General features: G+C 33.7%; 2 protein-coding genes across 2 annotated transcripts in view; both read right to left on the reverse strand.

The window, feature by feature from the left end:
- Positions 1–16,731, reverse strand: part of LOC146538569 (uncharacterized) — a 42,159-nt gene extending 25,428 nt beyond the window's left edge. The window contains exons 1-22 of the mRNA XM_085186514.1: positions 16,696–16,731; positions 16,389–16,604; positions 15,524–15,696; positions 14,294–14,453; positions 13,729–13,823; positions 13,390–13,525; positions 12,536–12,696; positions 12,106–12,294; positions 11,715–11,855; positions 11,110–11,274; positions 9,933–10,079; positions 8,872–8,979; positions 7,734–7,841; positions 7,162–7,252; positions 6,666–6,763; positions 6,152–6,239; positions 5,099–5,280; positions 4,462–4,594; positions 3,109–3,644; positions 1,386–1,824; positions 522–697; positions 110–282 (exon numbers count right to left, since the gene is read on the reverse strand). Coding sequence (XP_085042640.1) covers positions 110–282; positions 522–697; positions 1,386–1,824; positions 3,109–3,644; positions 4,462–4,594; positions 5,099–5,280; positions 6,152–6,239; positions 6,666–6,763; positions 7,162–7,252; positions 7,734–7,841; positions 8,872–8,979; positions 9,933–10,079; positions 11,110–11,274; positions 11,715–11,855; positions 12,106–12,294; positions 12,536–12,696; positions 13,390–13,525; positions 13,729–13,823; positions 14,294–14,453; positions 15,524–15,696; positions 16,389–16,509 — 3,620 coding nt within the window. The 5' untranslated portion in view covers positions 16,510–16,604; positions 16,696–16,731. The remainder of the gene's footprint in view (positions 1–109; positions 283–521; positions 698–1,385; positions 1,825–3,108; positions 3,645–4,461; positions 4,595–5,098; positions 5,281–6,151; positions 6,240–6,665; positions 6,764–7,161; positions 7,253–7,733; positions 7,842–8,871; positions 8,980–9,932; positions 10,080–11,109; positions 11,275–11,714; positions 11,856–12,105; positions 12,295–12,535; positions 12,697–13,389; positions 13,526–13,728; positions 13,824–14,293; positions 14,454–15,523; positions 15,697–16,388; positions 16,605–16,695) is intronic.
- Positions 16,732–17,303: 572 nt separating this feature from the next.
- LOC146538570 (odorant receptor 4-like) lies at positions 17,304–22,116 on the reverse strand. The gene is made up of 9 exons (XM_085186803.1): positions 22,045–22,116; positions 21,626–21,739; positions 20,975–21,111; positions 20,174–20,697; positions 19,778–19,877; positions 18,644–18,739; positions 18,405–18,503; positions 17,883–17,942; positions 17,304–17,487 (listed from the first exon to the last, which is right to left on the reverse strand). Exons 1-9 carry the CDS (start codon positions 22,061–22,063, stop codon positions 17,443–17,445), a joined length of 1,194 nt encoding a protein of 397 aa, XP_085042929.1. The 5' UTR covers positions 22,064–22,116; the 3' UTR covers positions 17,304–17,442.
- Between the last annotated feature and the right edge of the window lie 815 nt (positions 22,117–22,931).

Below are 22,931 nucleotides of genomic sequence, written 5' to 3' on the forward strand. Positions count from 1 at the left end.
GCCATCTACAACAAACTTCAGGGCCGCCACAACTCGTCGAATTGGGATTGAAGCTACAATCAATCGATTTCAGAACCACACGACTGGCAACAAAAAACACAATTCTTACCTAATTTTATCACCAGTGGTGATAATGAATTCAATTTTCCTCTCTAATTTAGTGTTCTTGTCATTGACGGTGCTGATCACCCACTGCTCTATGAGTGGGGGGAGCGATGGTAAATACGTTAAAGCCTGTATTTTTTCTTCATGTGTTGACACATTACAAAATATCGGCCATAACTGAAAGAAAATAGTTTTTTTTTTAACTTAACAGCATGTTTTCGATAACATGTTGCATTTCATATAACATCGATGCTTTACTTTTAAGTCGATACCCCTAGAAATTTGTTTATTTTGCAACTCCACGCAGAGTGAGAAAACGAAAAAATGAAATATGTAATATCCCCCACAAGAGTCGAAACCACAAACAGTAATTCTAAAATCGCACGCTAAAGATTAAATAAATATAATAAACTTACAGCCACAGCCATCTCTAGAGCTTGTTCTATCTTGTCGTTTAAAACTGCATACTGTAGTACGTCTACTAAAATGACGTTAGCACTCTCAGCACCAGGGGACAGAGTTATGTAAGGTTTTTCAATTAAACGATTAAATGTAGCTTTTATGAATGTTCGACAAAATTTCACACCCTCATCTGAAATTATTATAAAACATCCATAGGTATAGTACGGTCGAGTAGTAATGACCGATGTGAAGTTAAATAAATTTACTTTGGGAACAAGGCGGCGAGCGGTTCAGAAGATTTTTTTTGTTTTACAATAATCTCGTCGTAGTATAAGGCCGTCGTGGCGCAGGGACACAAAGGTGTAACTGTAACGTGATGGTTTTGGGTTCCTTCCCCACTCGACGAAACGAAATATTTACTAAAATTTATATTTCCGTTTCATCGCTCTGGTATCGAGGCAAAAGCGCGGCGTTGAGTTCCGCCACTCAACACGCAATGCTTCAAGAATTCAGCGGAAAATGGGGAACAGAGTGTTTAACACTATGTTCCCTCAGCCTACCCTGCTGTGTGCGGGATACGATATATCATATATACGATACGAGAGGGAAGCTGAAAAAAAAATCACGCTTATAGCAATGTGGTGGGAAAGAACCTAGTATCGACATTCCATTCTTTGCTATACTGTGTGTATAGTGACGGAACTTAACGTTACACTTTATTTACCAGAGCGAGCAAAATTATTCATTTCCTCTAGTATGGATGGCAACCACAACCGTCGTCTCACTGCGACACAAAGAATTAGATAATTTAAATCAATATACATAAAAAAATATTGTACAATTAAACTAAACTAATTCAATAACGTGAAACACATTACCATTCACCAAAAGTCCTCCAAGCTCTTCCCTCGAGACAAATCTCAGAGACACATTCACTAAATCCGTTAAATATTCCATTTTGCTTTCCAAATTCCGTTCTATAACACCGAGCTCGTGCAAAGCGACTATCCTCTTAAACCAACGCTTAATCAAAACCCCTGAGAAATCTATCAAAATCGGTTCACCGTAACACTCTAAGAACATTTTAAGAGCAAGTATGAATATTTCGTGTTGACTGTCGAAAGAATATTTCTCAATACCCTCCGTTATTTCTTTGATCGGGTATTTTTCTATAATTTTCTTGACAGACTCTTGTATTATTTCATAATGTGTTTCATCGTGAGTTTTGATGAGTGATAAGCAAAACTTTATGTTATCGAATGACATTTGTCGCGGAGACAATCCTTTAAGACAATTTGAAACGGCTGAGAAGAATATCTGAAACATATTTAATTATCATTTAATTAAAGCTGGCGCTAATTGAGATCGTCTTGGACAAGCATGTGACTGTAAAAGAGACATTTGCAGGTCCGATTCTCATGAGGGGGATTGAAATATTTATATTTTTATTTTGTCGCTATCGTAATAAAACACACAATATATCGAGTATCGGCGGTGCGGGGAAACGGAGTGACTTGACACTAAATGAAGATGTAAAAAAACTGGCACAGCGAGACAGAGTATGGCTGCAATTGTGATTGTCATGCATTTTATACTTACTATAGGAAAAGAACATTAAAATATTTTGTTTTCTCCGCGTCTGCTTATGTACTTTATGCGCATTGTATGAGTAATATTATTTATTTAGTTTCACGCTGAACCCCGCATATAGTCTGTAGTCAAAGGGAACCTACTGTTAAGACATTCCGTTTCCCACGCAGCGCAGAATTTCGTGACAGTGCTTGTTAAGTGGTAGTAAATTGTACGCCGCCCTCTGTTTTGATCCTAAGTGAGAATCGAACCCACATCCGTCGTGTTTACTGACAGGCATACGCTGTGCGACTACGCCACGACTACCTCCAATTCAAATGCAAATTCAAAAAAAGGTTTTTTTGAACTCATCGAGTGCAAAGACGACTTCTTCGACATATAAAGATACTAGCGACCCGAACGCGGCTCCACCCGCTTAAATTTATCGTTACGTTGCAGGCAAATTATGTTTACATAAATTGTAGCCTATGTTTTATTTTGATGTATAAGGCATGTTACTGTAAAGTTTCATGTAAATTCGTTCAGAAGTTTTAGCGTGAAAGTGGAACAAACATACATCTATAGAAACTTTCACATTTATAATATTACTAGCGGACCCGGACGCGGCTACGCCTGCTTGAAATATAAGAATATGATTTCTATAGAAATATAATTTCAATCTAGATGAAATGCTAAAAGTGACTATTATATTTATTTTCATAAGGATGAATATCAAAATGACGCGGTAACGAACGCGGTCGCGTAGCGACGACGGTTGTTATTAACATGGCAGAATAAATTGCATGTCAAATTAGAAAATATTTTAATTTATTAGTATATATGTGTAATGTAATGTTATATAGCCTATAGCACTTCTGAAGAATGCAGCTTTCATACAAAACAAAAACAAAGTAAATCGATCCAGTAGATCCAGAGATCTTAGCGTTCAAACAAACAAACAAACAAACAAACTCTTCCGCTTTATTATATTAGTATAGATTAAGAAGTAAAATACACACAAATTCGACTCACCCGTTTGTTAGTCTTTATCAAATTATCACTATATGTCCTCATAAAATCAAAAATACCGTCTTTACAAAAATTATGATCGAACTCATCAAAAAATAGCAAAAAATCATCTCTCAAAATGATCTCTCTACATTTTGAATCGTCCAATTGGAAAATTATTTTAATATCAATCAATATAAACAAATTGATTTTTTTATTTCCATCAAAGTAATATTCTGTTATAGATTTGCTATTTTTTTCTAAATCAAATATTTTTTTTATAAAAGCCAACGCCATTGTTATATTAAATCTGTCATCGCTTCCCATTTTGTTTATGATTTTTAATACATTATCTATGGTATCATCTATAACGTTGGTATCGAACAGTTCTATTTTGTCTGTGAAAAGATTTCCAGTCGTGTTGAATATGTAATTGGTGTATTTATTTATGTTCAATATTCTGCAAATTACATTGGGAAGAAACTTTTTGGACAGTAAATTGTTGGTTTCCAACATTTTAATACATATTTCTAAAAGTTCCAAGACGGATTGATTGTTTGCTGAAAATAAATAAGGCTTTATTAATTAGATAAAAATAATAGGCAAAGACAAAGCGCGGTGTTAAGTTCCGAACATCAATATGTAATGTCTCGAAAGTTGAGTGTCTCAACACTGAGTTTCTTCTATTTATTCTGGTATGTACGGGATACAGCCTGAAGCTGATTAATCCAAAGTAGCGAGAGCTAACTATCAATCGACTCTTTGAAAACTCGTTTATCCCGTGTTCGCTTGTTAACCCTGGGCAGCTAAACAAATTTCTAACCAAAAGTTTTCATTTCATCCTCTTCATTTTACGTCAAAATTTGTACTACTAATTTAAATTCCAAGTTCAAGTCAAGTATAACCCTCAAAACTAAATTATGCGAACATAATAAATTATTTTGGAAGCATTGATTGCGTATATTTTAATAGAACGTCAACTTCTTTTGTTTTTTAAGGCAAGACCTAGTGTTAAAGCAGTCCGTTCTCGCCCACTACGAATGAATGATATGACGATGAATTTTCTGTCTAAAATCGTGATAAATAGCAGATTTCAACGCCTCATTTTGTCTTGTTACCAGAACGAGTAAATAAAAATTACGAGTGGGTATCGAACCTATTCTTAAGTCGCGTTTACAGACCACAGACCGTCGCATATTAGACGTGTAACAGAATATAAACAATATAAAGTGAAGCAATAATATAATATAAAATAAAGTGAAACAAAGAAAGTTTTTCTGAAAACCGCATCAGTTCAATCAAACGCGAGATAATCGCGGACAAACATACACACATGCATAGGTCAAATTGAGAATTTAAAAGATAATAAATACTCACAGTCATTTAGATCAATAATCAGTAGATTTTCCAGAAGATTCTCGAGTAATTCGTTTTCGTCTGATCTCAGCACCTCCTCAAGAATATTGCTAGCAGCTTTACGTGACTTTATTGATTTCTCTTCCATTATAAACTAAAAATTAAATATTTTTAGCGGCATCTGACCGTAAACGCAATTTTTGTAGGTTAGGTGTTCACTCCAGGAATAAATTATTTTCATTTTATCGCGCTGGTAACGAGACGGTGGCATTTTGGGAACGGAGTATAGGTAATAAAGAATATATATTGAGTAACGGAACGGAACGGCGGGAAGTGGAGGACGGAGCTACGGCGCGGCGCTCCGATCTCTTTGACTACCCCGCTAGGGATAAAGCGGAAGATTTTAAATCAGAGCTCTTAGAATGTGATATGTATCATATTTGACTCTTAGATATTTGTAATTTTATTTGACCAGAGCGGAGGAGACAGAACCAAAAATCAATTATTTTTTAAAATTTTGTCTTGCGAAAATTTTACATTTCAATATAGGTATATCATTGGTTTTAAAATGATAATCGCTAATACTAAATATATGCGATTAATCCGGTTAAAAGACTTCTTTTCAAATTGTAATCCTTATTGTATAGAGTTTTTCTACCTGAAAAAGTTCCATTACACCGTCAACATCTTCCCACAAGTTTGACATCACATCATGCGTCACGTCACCCGTCAACTCACTCTTCGCGTCATTCGTTACGTTTTGGTCGACGTCAGAGCGTGACAATTTCGTGATAACTAAGAGAAAAGCTTTTCGTAATGTCGCATCCTTCCTTATTGCCACTGTAAATTATTTAAATACTTGAAACATCGAATGAAAGTTAGAGGTAGTTCTTATATGTTTATGGTGTTTTAGAGTAAGTCGAGTTATATGTATTTGGTTTTGTCCACCATAATGGAGAAGTGAATACAAATAAACCTTATATGGATGCGTTGTACTAAAATCCTGCCCACGTGTAATAGCCACAATAAAAAAGTTTCATTAAAATCTGTCCAGTTTCCAATATGGTGATGTCTATTTTATTACTTATTTGGTTATAATATTAAATATTTTGAACAAAAATAATTACTTTACAAACAAACTGTTTTATTATTCTACCTACAGTGCGGTCGACGAATCGCATGGCATGGAATGGCACTTCTGCGCATTGTTCACTCACAGACAAGGAAAAAATCAAAAGTAATAAAAATCCTTAAATAAAATAAACCTCGTATTGATAACTTCAGGACGGAAACGACTCCCAAAGAATTCTATACCGACATGCCCAATTTCAATGTTTATACTATCCAGTAGTGTGTTTCTTTGCATCGTCGGTCAATCATTTAATAACAGAATACATTTATTTAAGCTTCACGCTGTATCCTGCACATAGCACGTAGCAGGGTAGGCAGAACGTAGGAACGTAATATTAACTCTCTGTTCGGATTAAGACACTTTCGTTGTCCACTTTTCGCCTGTTCTGGAATATTTGCGTGTCGAGTGATATATATCAACGCCGCGATTTGCCTCGTTACCAGAGCGAGGAAATAAAAATATTGAATATTTCATTTCGTCGCGTGGGAATGGAACCCAGAGCCTGACGTTTAGAGTCGCACGCTTGGGCCTCGGCGCCACGACTGGCTTCAATAAACATATATAAATAGATGTACTTACGTTTAGAACATATTAACTTATATAATATATTGAGTGCATCGATATTATCATATTCCATTGCTTGTACGATGAGAGTTCCCAATTTCAGCTATAAATTTATATTTTAAATGTTAAATTGAACTAAACGTCATTGTGGCGTAGTGGCACGATGGTACCAGGTTCGATTTTCTCTTAGGGACCCGAATTTTATTCGTTTCTTCGCTTGATTAAAATGGTTGAAGTGGAATCTTTATTTGAGGCCGTGATGTTACATCACAGCATATTGAACTTACTGTGAGAATGATCATATTCAAATTGTAATTATTTGTCCTCTTTGGTCATACAAAGCGTTGAGTTTCGTCATTCAACACACACATGAATTCAAGAGGAGGAAGAGCGTGTGTGAGTGGAGAATGTAGTGTCGTAGTAGAGAAAAAAACAATTTATGTATATAAAATAACTCCCAAATCAAATGTCAACCGAGAACTACCGCCGTCAACAACAACGTCACGAGTGTTAATGGAATGTTTCTTACCTTTAAGCGATTATCAACTTCCCAAATCAATATGTTCTCAAGTTGTTTTATAAATGTACTATTCATTTCTGTTTTTTGTATACATCGGCCATATTGAGCTAAATATAATAAAATATATATTATCTTTCTATTATTATAAAATATACCTTTAAAAATGTATTCATAATTTGAAGACAATTGAAATGTATTTTCGTCAGAAAACAGGGGTGTTATACGTGCATGGCTGTCTGTGGCATTGTAACTCCTAAACGGATGAACTGATTTTATATTTTCATTGAAGAGACTAAATCAAGAGTGTTCTTAGCCATGGTCCGAGGGAATATGTTCAGCTGTTTTGGAGAAAGGTCTTTTCTGTTTGTTTATTTTTCAGTAATTTTTGTGTCAAGGGTTTTTAATTATTAATTAAAATCATCATTGACAGTCATTAAAAAGCAAGTTACCCAAGGGAAGTCACAGGTCAAAGTTAAAGTTTTTATATATTTTTGTCCTTACTTACCCATAAATAATATAATATTTCTTTCCAATATTTTGTAATCTTTTTTAGTTTTGTCTATACGTTGATAAACAATATGCACTTTATATAACATCTGAAATTGAGAAAATAACAATATATAATAATATGTAGATAAAGATTTTTTATGGCTGAACGCAATAATCTCAGGAACTGGTGTGAATTGATAAATACTTTTTATGTTGTATAGCTACTTTATTAAAGACAATATATTATGTATATTGCATAACGTTAAATTTCGTGGAACTAACCCACTGTACATGCAGAATGTATCATTGTGTGACAGAATTCAACGCCAGATTTGGCCTTGTTACCAGAGCGAGGAAATGAAAATACTAAATATTTCACTCCCTTTCATGGGAACGCGAACCCACAACTGTCACATGCTTGTGCCTAGGCTTTCTAAACTGTTGCCGCATTGAACACTCATAAGGAAGGAAATAATCGAAACGTACTAAATGTAAATCTGCGAAGCTAACTACAGCTAAGTTCAGGGCGACCACGACTCAACGACCGTACTGTAAGAACCTACGACAACCTCATAAGCATTCACTTACCTTAGACATTTCTTCGTCATTTAATTGTTTTCTTTGTATTAAGTTTTCCAATTTATTTATTGCCTTCTTTATGTTTGGCGCACTTACGTTAGTCATTGATAAGATCGTCTGTAAAAAAACATCAGTAATGATTGGGGTTCACGATTATTATTATTATAATCATAAATGTTTATGGTCATAGATAATCACGACGTAGACATGTTTACGGGAGCGCGAGTGGGCTTTTAAAAATAACTAAGAAAGTTAAATTTAAATTTACTTTAATTAAAATAAGAACAAAGTTATATGTTCTTATATCTAACTTAAAATTAACTTAACTAGTGAATCGACCGAGCAGAAGTGCATGCTCTAATCGACTAAAGAATAAAATATAGAAAATTTAATACTAAAACACTACGTTTGTTTCCCATGGCATGAGGGGATTCGCGTTACATACGCCGAACGCTGATTAGGCGCCTACCTGTACCGTTCTCACGCCATGAGGCAACATAACTACGTTTTAAATATTTTAGTGTTATTTTATACTAAGTAAATAAATATATAAAAAAAAATCTAAAACTAAAACCCGACTGTTGACCATTACCCTCTAAAAAGCATAATTATAATGTAAATTATATAAATTATAAATATTTTAAAAGTTACAGAGGAACAGATGAATATACATACACACATACAACATACTAACTGGTCAAAATCATAACTCTCCATTTGCTTAGCCATAGTCGGGAAAAAAACACTTAAAATTAAACTTAACTAATAGTTTCCTTTATTGCTAAATTATATGTCAGCAATAATCTTTGTGTTAATGCAATCTACAAAAATCTGCCTACGGAGATAGATACTAACAACATAAATAACCTATAAGGGCGCGTATAAGAATTTCTACGTAGCTTCATGACACCGTATGTTTTAGTAGTTAGAACACGCGTACAATATATAAAAGGCGCAAGTTCGAGTCCTGTCGTGTTCAAAATGTTATACGTTTATATACGTTTAATTTATAAATGTTTTATAATAGGAAACGGAAGTGTCTCAACACTAGGTTCCTAGGTTCTCTCAGCCTACTATAAGCTAGATACAGCTTGAAACTAAAAAAATATATGATTATAACTATAATCACTGATTATGACGGACTCACCTCCAAAGCTATAATCATCTCTGATACGACATAATCATCTCTATCTACATACGATACACTACAACGCAGTTTGTCGTCATCGTTTAAACAATGTTCAATGGAAATATTCTGAAAGAAAATATTATTATATAGAAGGTGATTTTTTTTGTAAAATAAGAATTTGCGAAAAAAATAGTTTGACATATTTTTGTAAGAATTTTAAAAAACATTGGCAAACAACTTAAATTGTTAAACATTATTACAAAAAAAATGAAATATTTTTTCTTATTTTTACTATAAAAGGGTTGGCGCTAATTTATAATGTCGCTTTTTTGTATTTAAATTTAATTCTATATTCCTTAAGCCGGAATATTGGTTTATTTAGTCTTAACTCTTACTTAAATTATAACAATATTTTATTATAATGTGTATTTTATTACATTAATTGCGATCGTATTTTCAAATCCCAAAAGAATTGAGTATTTAATTTTTCGAGGCCGTCATAGCGCAGGGGCATAAGGTAGTAACTGGAACGCGACGGTTGTGGATTCGATCCCCACTCGATGAAAAGAAATAATTATTTAAATGATATTTTCATTTCTTCGCTTCGGTGTTCGAAACAAAGAACGGCGTTGAGTTCCGCCACTCAACACGCAATACCTCCAGAATTTGGCGAAAAGTGGAGAATGAAATGTCTTAACACTAGGTTCTCTCTGTCTATCCTGTTATGTGCGGGATACAGCGTGAAACCGATTTAATTTTTTGATTTTATTTAATTTTTAAAGTACATTTTGCTATGTGTTTTATATTTAATACAATAGTAATGCCAATTCTAATGTCGAAGTGATGTGAGAATTATTGATAAAATCAGAAATATATATATTAATTATAATCTATCTATACAAGTAATGAAATATCAAAACAATCGATACATGATAATCCTATTATTGGGGACCTTAAATACTGTATGTAATACAACCCAAAACAATTTTTTTTTTTTACATTTTCGTTTGTATGTCTGAGTCCTATCGTGTTGCTAGTAATAAATAAAACAAAATAATAATTGAAACGGAGTGACTCACCTCTCCCCTTATGTCATTTCCATATAATATAGCGCTGGGAACAAACTCTTTATACATTTTAGCATATCTTGATAACACTCTAAATGAACTTAGCGAAGGCAAGAACGCTAATATGGTTGCTAACGATTTTATATTGTTTGGTAAAACCTGGAAATAATAAATGTTTTAAAAAAGTGATTTTGAGATTAAAGTAAGAACGAGCTGGTGATGGATTTAATTTCCATAACAACATAGTTTTATTGTTGGTTTAGAGGGGAAACCTGATAAATTAGTTTTTGTCGTTATTTATTCGTACATTTTTATACTAAAGAAAGGAAGTTAAAAAGAAGAAACGTAAGTTTAAAAGGAAATGTAAATCCGGTTTTATTTCATATAGTAGAGAAAACAAATAAATTTTAAAAATTATAAAAACATAATATACACGATGGAAGTGCTCCTTTTCCGAGAGCAGCATATAGGGTAAAATATTTTAAACTCAGACCTAAAGCTTAAACTCAAAAACTTAAACTCAGACCTAATCAAGATAGCAGAAGATATAAGAAATTGATGTAATAAATTAAGAGATTGAAAAAAAAACTTATCATTTTTGGGGAAATAAAATAATCATTGTAATAAGCTTAAAAAAAAAAGAAATAAAGTAAAAATAGAGTAGTAACTGTGGTTTTATTTAAAGTGGTGCTGACAAAAACACATAGTTATTTTAAAACGTTTAATAGGATGTTAGCAGGTAAGCCTACGCCTAGGTGACGTTCACAATTAAATATTGTTGTCTTAGTCTTACATAAATGAGAACGCAAGGCAGAATATTAAAAAAATTTCTGCCTTGCGAACTTTATTTAATGAATTAATTAAATGGCAACTCTAATCAATAAGCAATTGAAGCCGCCGTAGCACAGCGGCACGGTCGTGTGACTGTAAATGTGAGGGTTATGGGTCCAATGCCCAAAGGGGGAATGATTTATTTAATATTCTTATTGCCTCGCTCTTACCAGAGCAAGAGAGACAAGGCAAACCGCGGCGTTGGGTTTAGCCACGCAACAGACAATCAATCAGGCTCTCAAAATTCGACGGTACGTGGGGAACGGAGTATCTTAACACAAGGTTCCCTCTGCTTACCCTGCTAAAAGAGCGATACAGCGAGAAACTGAAAAAAAGAAAGAATGTATAATAATATTACCTCTCTATTATTTAAATTGTTCTCTTCTCGCTCCAAAACATTTATAATGTAATTTTGGACATATTTTATAACGGAATTGACATTTTGTTCATTTTCGTCAATCATTTTAAGAAGGTCACTCCATACTAACGACTGTGGATAGTTAGTTAGGAATATTGATGCAGGCTGGAATATATATTTTTATTAGGTTAGTAATCGCTCACAGCGTCGTCCGCGGTCCGCTTGAACTACACCAATAATAGTTTACTAATCTGAATTACTTTCGTGTTCCAATAACATTATCATTTTAAAGACAATATCCATATAATGGAAAGTAAAATTTCGAACAATTTTGTCGGTCGTCGATACCTGATTACCCGTTTTAAATAAAACAAACACCAAATTTGCAAAAATACCGCTTGAGCTGTTTTTGAGATTAGCGTATAGTGTGTATTATGCATAAATGCACAGACAAAATAATAAAAAAAATAAGCACAAAGTATACAATGTCAAGACTCCTTTCTCCAATCCTAACCTCGTAAATTGTCTCTGTCTGACGATATAAAAATTCATTAATTTTTTACCCTTCATAGGAATCGATTCCACTATCATCTTATTAACCTTACCTTTCTAATGGCGTCATCAGCTTCTATAAAACATTGTAGAAGTTCCTTCCGTTTATTTTGAGTGAAATTTTCATAGAAAAGTAATGAAGTTTGTAGAAGTTTATCACTATATAGAACTTTTGATTTGATACACCAGAATATCTGAAACAGAAAAAGACTGTAAGCGTGAGTTAACAGTTGTGAGTTCGATTCCACTCGGGGAAGTAAAATATTTACCACTTTCATTTTCTCGTACAGAGGCAAAGCGCGGCGGTGAATTCCGCCACTCAATACGCAATAGCACAATAATTCGGCGGAAGTGTCTTAACACTAGGTTTCTAGGTTTCTTCTGCCTATCTTGCTACGTGTGGGATAAAAGTGGAGGTAAAAAAAAAATAAAAGAAATACTCACAGCATCGCAAATCTCGTAATTGATATTACCATTGCGGATTTCGAAATCGACCGTCTGTATGTCTATATATTCATTTAAATTTGCATTTGCCGTGCATTTTGTGTTTATGTACAATATGGCATACAACGCCGTGATTTTTTTGTAATATTTTTGTGAATTTATATTTTTTTCCAGTTCTTCTATTATTTCCTTAAAAAAAAGCAATCATTATTTCTTTCACACCCAAGTTCATAATGTTCATTTACACACACTTTATATTCCAACCAATTCAAATTGCTTTTTGACTATTGGAACCCAACGCCGCCGCCATACCAAAAAAGAGAAACAAAGACCAAAGGGGCGCAGGGGCACAAACGTGCGATTCCCGTCGATTCCTACTCGGGGGAATAAGATTTGATACTATAACCATACAGTATTATCATTCAATTACCACAAGTTTAGCTTCTTGAACAGTGTCAGCCACACATTTGTATACAGATAAGATGACCGAACGCGAATTTTCTAAATTCCACAAATAATTTCTGAATGAAACATCATTTGAAAGTCTTTCGCGAAACAAACCTGGATGATCCTCTAAGATGGATAGACAGACTGAAACATAATATTGTTGTTAAAATAATAGAAGATGTAGTAATTATATTAAATAAGTTAAATTTAGTATTTATATCACACTGTATCACAATCCTGCACACAACTGCGAAGGCAGAGGGAACCACGTATTAAAACACTCCGTTACCCACATTGCATAGAATTCCGGAGGCATTGCGTGTTGAGTGGCGAAATGAAAATAAAAATTAAAATAAATTGCGCCCCTTGTATCCCTGCGCCACGACTGGCCTCACAAATAAACAAAATTCAACAAATTTTAAAATTTAACACCGCAAACCGCGGCGTTGGAGTTCCGCTACTCATCACGCAGTCCGTCCAGAATACGGTGAAAAGCGGCGAACGGAGTGTCTTATTGCTAGGTTACTTCTGCTTACTTTTCTGTGTGTGAAATAAAAAAAATACTAGCGACCAATTGTTATATTATATCCATATTTCTTTACATAAGTAATATCTTTTAGATAAATAGCCAGTATGTTGTTGTGGTGTATGAGCTATATTACCACAAAGTTTACTACCACTATATTTGCTACCGAGTATATTTTTCGTGAAAGTGGAACAAACATCCATCCTCACAAACTTTGATATTTACAATATTAGTAATACTATAAATATCGTTGAACATAACACATTTCCCCAAACCGGGCATGAATCTGTGACCATCATTGCAATACTCACCGCCCTGAAACTTTAGTGTTTTCGTGTATATAACTAGTTTCCCATAGAACTGGTTTAACTCTAAAGTACTTAGTTCTACGCCGTAGTGCTTAAACAAACTGAGAATCCCTTGTAAAACCGCCTTTTTTATTGTCATCTGAAACAAATAGAGTGGAATAACACTTATTTGTAAAAAATATTTAATAAATAGCGTTCACTCTTGCCAACAAATTTCAAGGCTTTATTTCGTTAACAAAGTGAGGAAATGTACACATGAAATAATAATTTAGATTTAAGTAAAGAAATCTAGACTTTAGGCCAAGTGGTAAGAAAGATCTAGAACAAAAATGATGTACATACAGATTTCTTGTTATCGTCCAGTAAATTAAGGAAGATTCTCCATATTCTGTTAAAAGTTTCAGTTATTTGCTCTGGATGATGTTCACAAATAGCACCTGTGATAATTAAAGTTAGTTCTCTAAACATATGTATGATTGTAAATGTGACAGTTGTGGGTTCGATCCCCATCTCTCAGAAATAAATATATTTGCGTGGTGTAATATTTATTTAAATTTATATTTTCATTCCCTCATTCTGGTCGTGGTAAAGCGCAGCGTTGATTTCCGCCACTCAACACGTAATACCACAAGAATTCAGCGTAAAGTGGGGAATGGGGTCTCTTAACACTAGGTTACCTCTGCCTACCCTGAAGTGAAGCTATTTACCTTTTTTTAAATATATTTAAAAATTTTATTAATTTTTTTTCCCCTGCTTAGATACATAAAGCAATTTATTGAACTCTGCCCCTCAACATGCAATGTCTTGACAATTGGCCATTGTGTGGGTAACAGATCCCTTTACACTATTTAGAAAAAAAATATTTAGCCTTGAATGGGAATCAAATTGACACCCATCATCAACTCACCGATGAGCAGAACAAGTGGTGCTACACACTTGTGGGTTTCTTCTAAATCATTTAAATGCCTTGTTATATCTGCTGCAGGTAATGCATAATTGGGAACAATATTTGTTAAACATGTTAGAGCCAGTTGACGTATCCTCGGCGTGTATGATAGGAGACATAGCTGAAATAAGAAATAGCTGATATTTTTTGAGCTTCAAGCTGAATCCCACATTTGCAGGAAGTTAGTAGTAAAAGGCATCAAATCTAGATTTGATTACAAAATATTTTTTTTACTTTGGACTGTTTTCCTCACTGTAAGTGCATAACGACATTAGTTCAAGAAATGTAACTTAAGGTTGACCACAGCTCATCAACCGTACTGTAACAGGGTCGACTTAGTAACTTAGTATCAAAACACTTTGTTCTAGACCCAATGACAAATTTTTGAGACATTTTATGTGTTGAGTGTAGGAACCCAACACTGCCCCTTGTCTCGTTATTAGTATGAGCAAATGTAAATATGTATTAAATACTAGTACTTCCGTGATCTACTAACATTATCATTTAAAAGACAATATCTATTCACTGATAACTAACATGTTGTCCAATTCAATAAAACACTTATTTGTAGCAATACTGTCACATGCTACTCTTTATGTTAAAAAATAAAAATTAAATCAGCAGCAGGCAGAGCGAACCTAGTGTTAAACACTCCATTCCCCACTTTCTGCAGAATTCAAGAGATATTGCGTGTTGAGTGGCAGACCTCAATGCCGCACTTTGCCTCAGCACTAGAGCGAAAAAATGGAAATATAAATGTAAATAAATATTTCACTTCCTTGAGTGGGGATTGAACCCACAACCGGTGCGTTACAGTCACACCCTTGTGCCTCTGCGCCACGACGTATTTAATTTGTTACATTGATAGTCTTATATGCTTGATATTTATACAGAGATGCTAACATAATATATTTATGTTAGTCTGTAGCTTAAGTGTAGAAAAAATAATAACAACAATTACTTTTGAATATTTTAAAGGACTGAGGGAATCTGGTGTCAAGACACTCTGTTCCCCACTTTCCCCCTTCTCGCTTGTTGTGTGACTGAAGTCTAAACTACACTTTATTTTTCTACCAGATCAAGAACAATTGTTTTTCCTAAACTGAACTAACTACACACCACTTTGCTAATTTTGTTTTCTTTAACATTTTAAAATTTTTTGAAAGTTTAAATAGGTTTTGATCTACTTGCCGATACAATATCTTTGTAAAATATATCAATGTTGCTGTATACAGAAACTAGTTTTGCTAAAAGTTTCAAAATATCAGACATGCAGTCATCCCAGTCATCTTCTTTTGTATTTTTATCTCTCACTGTTTGCAGAAGATTTATTGGCTTCCCTAACAATGTTGATAATATGTACTCTGGAAATTACAAAACATATTTTTATATATTTATGTTCTTTAAGTCCACACTGTATCCTGCATATTGCAAGGTAGGCAGAGAAACCTAGTGTTAAAACTCTCCATTCCGCTTCCATCCAACTTTTGAGACATTGCATTTTGAGTGGCAGAACTCAAAGTCACCCATTGTCTTCTTACCAAAAGCAAGAAAATGAATGAAAATTCCCTCACCCCTGTGAGAATTGAATCCACAACTGTAGTTATTTACAGACAAATATTTTGCTGTTGTGCCACAGCAGCCTTATTTTATATATAATTTCTGAAAAATAAAACTTTAAAATATAAATGAGAAAATAATTTTTATTTATAGTACATTAGACATACATTGGATAGTGCATTAGTGTTACATGTAAAGATACTTTTTAGCTGTGCTATAAATCTATAGCTAATAAATAGCTATACAAGTATAATAAAGTTTAGCTCTTCAGTTGTATGATTGGTTAAATGCACTAATTTCAAAATCATTATCTAACAATATATATGTATGAATAAATTATATTTTATTTTGATTGTGGAAATTCCTTTAGATATGAATGATAATTTAATATGATAAAATTTCAAGTTTATTTATTATGTATGAAAAGATAAGCACGCAATGACATGTACCATCATGTATATAATATATTTTAGAATGTAATATATGTGTAACTTACCTACTTCAAATGGGGCTAAATCATCGTTTACAAGTTCATGAATTTGATTAAATATATTTTGCAATATTTTTGGATTGTCGTCTTCTTTATAACACTTTACTAGCGCTTCCCAATCATCCATTATTACTTAAAGTACTTACTTTGGTTTACTTAACTGTTGGTTTTGTTTACTTAACATTTAAAAAGGCTAATTTTATTTATTACCAGTATAAATACCTGAAATTGTTTTTACAATGATATTATAATTAAATCAATGATATATATTATCTTTTACAATTACTTTTACTATTTAACTTTTACGACGTACCTTTCAAAAGTTTCAAATTCAAATAACTTCTGATTTCTGTACTGATGTACTCTCAAATGACAGCAGTCAGTACTATAGTGTTGTTCATCGAAGATTTGATATCGATATCGAATCCACGAAAATATTATAATATCGATGTTATAAAAATAATATCGGAATTTCTTTCTTTAATTTGGCTCACAAATATTGTGTGATTATAGATTATCCTTCAAGTTACAGGGGCACAAGGGTGTGAGCTGGGACTGTAGCGCGGCGATTGTGGTTGTGGTTGTTCGTACTAACATAAACAACGTTGCCTGCATATGTATTTATATATTCTTTGGTTGCCAAAATTCCCGATTTCGGCGTGACGATGTTTAGTCTAAAATTAAATGTTCGAATCGGGACAGGCACAGTCTCGTTTTTCGTATTTTTTTTGACACAGAGAAAACTTAGCTACGAACCTGGAGGCAAACGGCGTTGAGTTATGGAATTCAAAATGCAATGCCACAAGATTCAGCGCAAAGTAGGCAAGTATCTTAATGGGAACACAGTGAAAGATTTCCAGGTTCCCTTTGCCTCCCCTACTATGTGCGGAATTCACCGTAAAGTTAATACAAGATTCTTGGTACAGTGTAGCCTGCTATATTTATAAGTATTTTAAGAATTAAATAGGTATATAAATGAAACACAAAAATATATTATTTCATCTTTATTTGCGCGAAAATTTTCTAAATATTTGTTTTTTGTATTGCTATCATTATCTTTCTATGATCGTAGTAATGTGAACATGGAGTATGAAGAATTTAGAATCTGAAATACAAAATATGATATTAATAAACAAAATTATTTTTATCCACTGTGTCTGTATATTATACCTATAAGGAACAAGTAAAGGCACCGTTGACAGAGTGTTAAATTATTATATTGTTTTTTTTTAGCTTCCCTCTTTACCCACTGTTCCCTCGACTTATTCTCGCACTCACATTAAAACACTTCCGTTGCCCACTTCCACCGACTTTCCTGTTACGAGAGGCGGTTTTTAACGCCGCACTTTTCTTCGTTAACTCGTTACGAAGAAATGAAAATATGAATTATTTCATCACCCCGAGTGGGAATGGAACCCACGACGCGCCACGACGGCCTCAATATTCCATTTAATATGGCAGTCATAATAGTGGTTTTGAATTAATAAACATAAAACTCACGGTAACGAACAGGTCCATATCAAATATCATCAGATTGAAGGCGGTTATTTCAATTGGTATCTACAAATATAACAAAATACCATGATTCAAATATGGTTTTTAATTTTTATGGATATTTTTATGCGATTGTAACTGTAAAAGCGTGTTTAAGAAAGCTATTACTATACTAGCAGCCTGTCCCGGCTCCACATGAGTTTACATTTGCGTTTTATATTTTGAGATAAACGTAGAGTAAATGTAACGACATAGTACAAATCAGCTTCATGCTGTATTCCGCACGCAACAGGATAGGCAGAGGTAACCTAGTGTAAAGACACTGCTCCCCCTTTTCCGCCGAATTCTGAAGTGATTGCGTGTTGAGGGCGCCAACTCAACGCCTTACTTTTGCCTTTTGCGAGAGAATGAAAATACAAAAAAAATCATCTTTAATGAGAATCGAAATCACCACCCGTTGCGTTTACAGACGCACGCTGTGCCGCTGCGCTACGACCGGCCTAAAAAGTTAGTTATTCTGTAAAATACCTGTGCTCTAGCAATCATAAATAAAACCATTTTGCGTATTCTAATAGATGATAGTCTTTCCCATCCACCGCTGTATATCAGTGTCGCCGTTTCCATTGACTGAAATGTTAATATTAAAGTATTTTTGTTAAAATCAGCATTAGGATGTATCCTACACATGCAGCTATACGATAGGTTATACCATTTTTTTCATTTTGGGGTACGGAATACTAAAAAGATATACTCGTATATAAACGTACCATATGCTTTAGTTTCGCTGCGTATCGACATGGCAGATAAATATGTACAACGGTGCCTATTATGAAAATTAAATATCTCAAGTCTAAAGCGTATCCCTGAAATGAAAATAATTAAGTAATTATGTTGAGACCGTCGCGCGTCGTCCCGCAGTAGGGGAATTGTGCTTAAGATGACATACTTTTTGTTTGAAGACAAATATTTCAAATAAATAAAGTCATCTGAGAACAGCATATTGCGTATACTATTATATATTTCATAATCAACGAAATTATTTTAGTTTCAGAACAATCATCTTGCAAACATTATTAAAACAAACAAAAATCGCACTTAGGTCGACCAGTGTAAGACGACATATCTAAAGGGTAAAATGACATACTTAGTATGTGGCATAAAAACGCCATCCTTATTTGTCGAGCATAGTTCACAAATAAATTGTTTCTTCTTTGCTGGGGGGCTTTTAAACAGTATTAAGGCCAGATTCATACATGTTGCAAATTTTATGAGGTTGGATTCCCGTTATCAGTCACTTCCTTTTCCAAAAGAGAAATAAGCTCCGTCACTTGCGGCTATTGAATGAACTTGCTCTAGCAGCCTTATCCATGTCTTCTTGTGACCAATATATATTCGTTTGTAATTGCCAGGCATTTTGTAGGTATAGCAAAAAAAATACATCGATTCTATTTATAAGGGTAAGATAGTATGCCATCTTATACTCACGTTTTGTATGTCATCTTACCCAATAGATATATGAATTTAATTTTAACCGTTGTGACAAAAGTTTATAGGTTAGGATGCGCTTTTAGCGTTAGTTGTGTCATATAATATTCCTATTTTACATTTATAATTAGTTCAAATAGAAAATCTTTATCTTACATGTCTTTTCACCATCAAGCAAAAGCGAAAGAAAAATTTGTTGCAATTGAAAATAACGAAAACATGAATTACTTGCCCATCTGCATTCACTTTCAGCCATACTGAATTTAAGCACTAGCTGCATCTACAGACACTCTCTAAAACGTAACAAGATCGCACTTAGCGCTAATAGTTTCATCAATATTGGTAGTGTGTCATCTTATCATAGTATGCCATCTTGAGCACAATTCCCCTAAGTAACTTATATATATATACCTTACCTCAGATATAAGGTACATGCAAGTACCTATCTGTATCATAGTGGCCACTAATATCAGACCGAGCCAGATGTTGAATGTGTCTTGTATGAGATCGACAAAGCTGTTGCAAAGAAATAATAATTAAAATTAAAAAATTAAATCAGCTTCACGCTGTATCACGCACACAGCAGGGTAGGCAGAGAATACCTAGTATAAAATATTTAATATTTTCCATGTCTCTGGTACTGTTGTAAAGCGCAGCGTAGAGTTCCGCCACTCAACACACAATGCCTCAAGAATTCACCGAAAAACAGGAATTGTAGTATTAATGTTAAGTCTTAGCTCTAGGTTCCCTGGTTCCCTTTGCTTACTCTGCTATATGCAGGATACAGCGTGAAGCTAAAAAAATAAACTAACCGCTTCAACTTATTTTGTTCCACAATTATATTAACTATCTTCAAATGCACACAGCTCTCGTTATCCTCCCTCAACGCGTCTTCGAAACTCCTACAATAAATCTCCATTTTGAGACACGCATGGTTTATACATAGACCGAAGAAACCATCGTACCCTATGAAATTTATTATATATAGGACACTGGCGTATAGCATGTAAGCGAACATAATCTCGAATATGGGCGATTCAAATCTCTTTTCGGGTTCTGCATATGGTAGAATTATATCATGGACCATATATCTTTTCGGTTCCGCTGCAAATAAGGTGCTGTGCAAGTTCGACAGCACTGCCATTATGGGGAATGCCGACACACACGTTACTACTGTTATTGCCCAACACTTCTCGCTGTAAAACAAGTTGTTTTCTATACTAGCATTGATCATCTTTTTGTATGTGACAGTCATATCGTTGTATGACGCGTAGTCGCGGTTGATTTCGTCAACAATCTCTTTGGCTGGTTTGCGTTTGTAAAATTGAATGAGTATCTGCAAAAAGACGGTGCGTTGAGCGTTGCCAAATTTAAAAAATTGGGAATTCATTATTATATCATATAATTTTTGATATAATAATTATGTCAACTGACAGACGAATGCCATCTCAGTCTACCACCGCGTGTGACCACGGACTAGGTGACCACTGCTGCAAAATGTTCGAAACGTCGGGTTTCCAAAAATGTATAATCTTAAATATACGCGGTTAATGCGGTTAAAATAGTTTCATTTAAAAAGTATTTATAATACCTATTATCTATATTTTTTATACCTTAAAAAATCCTCCAAGAAAAGGCCCGACCACTGTACTGTGTCTGATCACATTGACGTAGTCGCGCATTGCCAAACAGTTGAACATGTCGTTTAAGATCATCATAGATATCGGCCCAATGCTTATTAGCATTAATACTAAAACATAAAAAAGGGGGCTAGTCGTGGCGCAAGTGCTTGGCGCACCAAGTGTGACTGTACACGATTGGTTGTGGGTTCGATCCCCATTCGAGAAAATTAAATATTTATTTCAATTTATATTTTAATTTCTTCCGCGCATAAGTTCCGCTAGAATTCGGTAGAAAGTGAGGAACGGAGTGTCTTAACACTAGGTTCTCTTTGCCTACCCGTTTTTGCGATATAAACGACCATATCTTTTTTTACGTATTTGTAGAAATACGATTTTGTCTGGCAATCATAGGACCGAAGATCTGAGTATATGGTATGAATTTCAATTCGATATATGTATCTAAGCGTTCCTGAGATAAACAGACAGACACAGAACTTGACAGACAGACGGACGTACAACAAAGTGATCTTATAAGGGTTCCTTTTGCCCTTAAAAGGTAAGGACCCCTAATTATGCTATGTATGCTTAAGAAAAAGCACAGGGACAAAGTCACAGGTAAGTAAAAGCAAATACTATACTTACATACACATACAATTTTTCGTTTCTCTGTCTTAGGATTTGGATAGATCATGCCGACGCCCATTATGAAAGATATTATTTTATATGTTTCTACGAATGTCGTGTATACTGCCCCTTCTGTAAAATTCACCGAGCAAAATTAAAGGCTTTAATCAAACTCAGGACCATAGCTAGCATTTTTTTAAAATCATTTTTATTAATAACTAGCGATTGTTCGGGCGGCTTCGCTCACTTAAGCTTATTGTTATATTATAGTTATTTTTTACATAATCTTTACATAGATTGTAGCCTCTATTATGCTTAGCTATATTACTGTAAAATTTCATCTAAATCCGTTCAGTAGTTTTAACGTGAAAGTGGAAGAAATATCCATCCTCACAAACTTTCACATTTAAAATATTAGTAAGATAGTACGATTATACCTTCATTTGATACTTCCATGTTGTTATCGGTTCAATAATTTTATTAATGTAAAAAAATATGACTGACACATTTATATAGTTAAAATAAAAGTATGTAGGTATAGGATGTTTTATTTTAGCAACAATTTTGTTGTAATATTTTATCCGTATATAGAGAGACATTTTATCCATATAACATATATTTAATAATTATTTATTATTATTAATTATCTACTATTACAAGCACTTTTGAATAGTCAAATTCAAGTAGATCAGCCCTACAGAAAGCTACCACCTTATCATCGAAGTTTTGCTGACAAGTGCTAATATTTATCAGTTTCAACAGAATTTAATTCAACACATTATTAATATCGTTATAGTAATCTTCAACAGAATAGTAAGCTAACTAATCACATTTTTTAAAAATCCATAACTGTTGAATAGTTCATATTAAGAAATCATAAAAATTACTACATTAAAATGTTTATACGTTTTCTTAATAAGTTTCTTTCCTTAATGTGTAATGTAATAACTCTTTTGTAATGTTAAGACTATGGAATAGTTTTCGCTAAAATATTGCGGTATATTTAAATCTTAATCGTTCGTCGGTTCATCGGTATCTAGTTTCAATTTAAAAAAATATTAAATTCATGGTAGATATATGTCGCTTATAACAAGGAAGGCAGTTATATTTCTATCCCTGGTATCAAGATATTTTGTTCTTCACTTTCTAAAATAATTACAGAACTACGTTGCAAAATTTAAGAAATTTATTTATTATAAAGTACATTCCGTTCTAACTGTACTCTACTAATGAGAATGGAACCCACAAGGGCAGACACAACCATCGCGCAAAGAACAGAGTGACTTATCACTTGATTACGCATTGATTTTTCCTAAAATATAAT

This window comes from Heliconius melpomene, chromosome 6 (assembly GCF_056956725.1).
Source record: "Heliconius melpomene rosina isolate 202511_hmr_F chromosome 6, ASM5695672v1, whole genome shotgun sequence".
NCBI lineage: Eukaryota > Metazoa > Arthropoda > Insecta > Lepidoptera > Nymphalidae > Heliconius > Heliconius melpomene.